At 35.2% G+C, this 4,441-nt stretch overlaps 1 protein-coding gene across 1 annotated transcript; it reads left to right on the top strand.

Moving 5' to 3' along the window:
- Positions 1-3,248: 3,248 nt before the first annotated feature.
- Positions 3,249-3,735, top strand: LOC122492309 (keratin-associated protein 19-4-like). Its single transcript, XM_043596024.1, has one exon. It carries the CDS (start codon positions 3,279-3,281, stop codon positions 3,468-3,470), a length of 192 nt encoding a protein of 63 aa, XP_043451959.1. The 5' UTR covers positions 3,249-3,278; the 3' UTR covers positions 3,471-3,735.
- The last annotated feature ends 706 nt before the right edge of the window (positions 3,736-4,441 follow it).

Genomic DNA, 4,441 nt, shown 5'->3' on the forward strand with positions numbered 1-4,441 from the left:
CCACATCATCTAGAAATCGGTACAATGATTCTATGCACTTGGAAGATCTGATCTGGGCGAGAGCACACATGACAATTACAGCAAAAGATGAAATAATAAACTGAAATTACACCATGTTCCTCTGGATAGTTCATGTTGTGTTTATTTCAAACAAGTTCTTGCGAATGATGGGAATGGTACTGTTTGGTTTATCTTATTTTTTATTGTGTAGCTGCGTTTTCCTACATTATGGTCATTTGATAACCTTCTTAGAGGCATCGGCCTGGTTTTTAATTTTAACATACACACCCTTGCTGGGGAAACGGTTCCAGGAAATTTGCAAATCATTTAGTCTTAAAATTTTTAGTTTATAGGACTGAAAATAAAACTGACAAAAAAATTCATCAGTTATCAAGCAGATTTCCTGTTACAGGGAGTTATTATTTTTTCAAGTACAAAGATAAGGAAATTACCTTGAAGAAAATAAATAAGCCCTTCTCTAAAACTTTAGATGCTGAAGAATGTAAGCTGTGTTTTTTTTCTTTTATTTTAATTACAGACATACCTTGGAGATATTGTGGTTTGGTTCCAGACCACTGCAAAAAGCAAATATGGCAACCAAGTAAGTCAAAGGAGTTTTTCGGTTTCCCATATAAGTGTTATGTTTACATAATACTGTAGTCTATTAAGTGTGCAATTGTATCATGTCTTAAAAAATACATACCTTAATTAAAAAATACTTTATTGCTCGAAAATGCCAACCATCATCTGAGCTTTCCGTGGATCATAATCGCTGATCACAGATGACCATAACAAATATAATAATGATGAAAAGAATTTGAAATGCTCAAGAACTCTCAAATGTGACAGGGAGACACGAGGCGAATAATTTCTGTTGGAAAAATGGCTCTGATAAATTGCTGGACGCAGGGTTACCACAATCCTTCAATTTGTAAAAAATGCAGTATCTGTGTAAGTTCAATAGAGTGAAGCACAATAAAATGAACTATGCCCATACTGGTTCAGTGTGTAAAACTGTTGTGAAATAAAATAGTCCCTTTTCCACTGAGAAAATTAAGATGGGTCTAAGATGAGTCACCCCATGCTTATTTGCTGGAATGGAGAACTGGGATCAGGCTTGTTAGTGCCCATCAGTGTTAGTGGCTGTGAATTGGTGGTTAAGAACAAACAGTATCTCTCTCATTGTACCGACTTTGAGGTCAGGTTCTGTCTGTTCTCCTTGCATTGATACATTGCCCAATACAGACAGATGCTCAACAAATATTGGTCAGAAGAAAACACATCAATTTCATAGAATTTTTTGGTCCAAAGAGGTTATTGATTAGGACTGACTGGGACCTCCAATGACAGAATTAAAGTACCAGCTGAAATTGGGCAAGGCATTGGCAATTGATTTCCAAATCCTCTTTAGAAACAAAATTGTATTTTAACTATTATATTTTGATTCTTAAAAGTTCATCTTTGATACGTTTCTTCCAGATGAACTGAAGTAGGAGTAAAGTGATAGGAGTCACGCTAACGTCTCATTTATTTGCTTATATATAACTTCGTGAAAATCTCCTAGCCTTTCAAAAATAGTGACAAAATTGCCTAACTCTACTTCTGAATGCAAAGTACACATAAAATGAAGAAAGCAACATTTTCCAGCAAAAGTTCAGAGTTGTCAATAGGACCAGAGGAAGATACGTATGTGAAAGTTCAAATTGCTAATTGCATGTAAATAAATCATTTTACAAGAGTCTTTTTGCTGTAGCTTATTCAGAAAAAGTATATAACTATTAAAAAAAAAGCAAACCAACAAAAAATCCAAATGTACTGAGTATAACTTTCAAATGAAATTGTGTTTCCTTTAACAATGCAAATCCTGATCTTTCGATTTCCTGGTAGGTCAAAGAGATTAGCTTTTTATCATACATGTATTTCACCTTAAGTTAATCCTATGTCTAAAAGTTCCTGCGGGAAATAATATAATTGGTGTCTTTTTAGGACTTTTCACATTAGAGGTTCAAAGGTTGAAGTTGCTTGAGGACTTGCTCACAGATATCTTAGATATATGAAGCTTTCTGATACTGACACTTTAAGGAATACCCTTTAAGGAATGATGAATATTTATTTCATTTATGAAATAATTGGTGCATAATTTAAATTCACAGTTAGTGGTTTGAATGTAAAAATGATGCCTATTGAGCCATCAGCAATGACAATGTTGTTTTGTGTTATCTTTTTAGTGCTAATGATTAATATCCATTGAATAATTTAGCTGCTTGTCTTGTAGATGTTTTTATTATAAAATAAATCTTGGAGCTGTGGTCCTATCTGGAGACAACTAACAGAGGAAATCTAACTATTCCTAAAGACATTGAATCTTCATTGATTTCTTTTTTTGACTCAAATAAATCCAACATGTTCTACATGAGTAGCACACAGTGGTAAAGGGACAAAGCATTCCTGTTACATTTTCCTGAAGAATCAAAACAAGAGTCCTGAGTTGGGGACAGTTTTTGTTTTGTTTTGTTTTTTAATCTTTTTTTTTTTTTGCTGATGGTTTTGGAAATTCAGGATCGAGTGCAAAATGAAAAAATTGTGTTGAATTCTCACGTGACTCCAGCCAGTCAGGTAAAATGAATGGACATTCAAGCTAAATTCACTGACAGGTCTTTGGGAATTATTTGATGAGTGAATTGTGAAAAAATATCCCACAACTTATTTTACAAAAAGGATAGAAAATTCATGACAGCCAAACTTTTAAGCAACTCTATTTTTGTGAGAAAAAAAATAAATTGTTCAAGATCTTAATGGAATAGAGTGTTTAAGACCTTGATAGAACAGAGTGAATAAATGGCATATCTGGGGATGTTGAATAAGGATCATCAACATTTTTTCAGTCTTACTGGAAAATTAGCTATAATTTCCCATGATATTGGCTTCAATCAGTAAAGAATGTGTCCATTATTTTGAACAGAAATGAGATGCTATTATGTCTGGCTAGAGGATTTTATGGATGACAGTCATATCTCATACATGGTCTTTGAAGGTACCACAATCATTGTCAACATAGGGAGTATTTCATTGGAATCTGTGAAAACTGTCTTAAATTAGAAAACAAAGAAATTAATGAGTCTGTTTTTCATGCTACTCAGGCCATGGAATGAGGATTATGCAAGTTTGTTTTTATTGCCACACCTATTTTGGAGGTATAAGAGTCCCTGGGCAGATGGCAACATTCATACTTGGGAAACACACCCAATTACCAAACAGAAACCCCAGCTCCTGACACTATGAGATACTACTACGGCAATGACTATGGTGGCCTGGGCTATAGATGTGGAGGCCTGGGTTATGGCTATGGCCTAGGCTGTGGCTGTGGTTGTGGTGGCTTTAGTGGCTTAGGGTGTGGCTGGGGAGGCCACAGATATGGCTGGTGCCGCCCATTGTGCTATGGAGGATATGGATTCTCCAGCTTTTATTGAAAAGGAAAAAGACTGGTGTTTTGGGACTTTAGAACCCTACAATCACCCTACTGCTAATTCTTTCATGTCTCTGTATTTCCATCAGATTCCAGATGCTGCTCTGGCCATCTGGCCACGTGTATAGTGAAGACGATCAAAACTCACACTGAAACCCTGAAATTAATCAACAACAGCACTTCATTCCATGAATTGACTGGGAATTTTACAGATTGGGTTGCCTGTGGCATCTCTGTGTTCAATTTTCAATAAAGCTATTTCTTTGGATGACAAACTGGGCATAATTTCTTCTACATGATCTCGTATTGATGTTTGCCAATTTTGAAGTTGCCAAATGGACCGATTATTCTGCTTTAGGAATATTCTTTCAGGGATCACCTTTTCAGAGGACTTTGTACTATATTTTTGTTCAAAGCATAATCTCTTCTTTTGACCTCAGATTTAAAAGTTCAGTTTTTCTCTGCTTTCTTTAGACATTTCTCCTTATTTTATAGCATAAATCATCCTATGGGGAAACAAATCTATTTTTTTTTCATAGTGATGCTTGGAAGTTGGACATTTCTTTGCAGAGCCAACCAGAAAGCTTCTAATTACCAGACAAGGGAAAGATAGCAAGGGAAGTTGAAGTAATTTTGGATTCAGCAAGAAAGGAGAACACAGATTTGAAAAAGATTGTCCCAGACGGTTCATCATATGTGATTGTTTTGGTTTTTTTTCATTCCTTCTTTCTCATAAGCCATAATAGGAGAAGGAGAACAATGAGAGATACTGTTGGTCTTTATTTCCCTAGAGATTTACATGTAGTTAGTTGAAAGGTTATTGAACTAAAGAAAAACCAAAGACTGAAGGGAAAACCTTTGCAAGAACTTTGAGGCTAAGCTGCTTTGCATCTTAACCTGGAATGAACAGGTTTCTAGGAATGAACAGGTGCCTAGCACATAACATGAGCTCAAAAAATATTTGTTAAATAAATG

This window comes from Prionailurus bengalensis, chromosome C2 (genome assembly GCF_016509475.1).
Source record: "Prionailurus bengalensis isolate Pbe53 chromosome C2, Fcat_Pben_1.1_paternal_pri, whole genome shotgun sequence".
NCBI lineage: Eukaryota > Metazoa > Chordata > Mammalia > Carnivora > Felidae > Prionailurus > Prionailurus bengalensis.

Coding starts and splice junctions, on each gene's coding strand:
- LOC122492309 (XM_043596024.1), top strand. CDS start 3,279: ATGAGATACTACTACGGCAATGACTATGGTGGCCTGGGCTATAGATGT.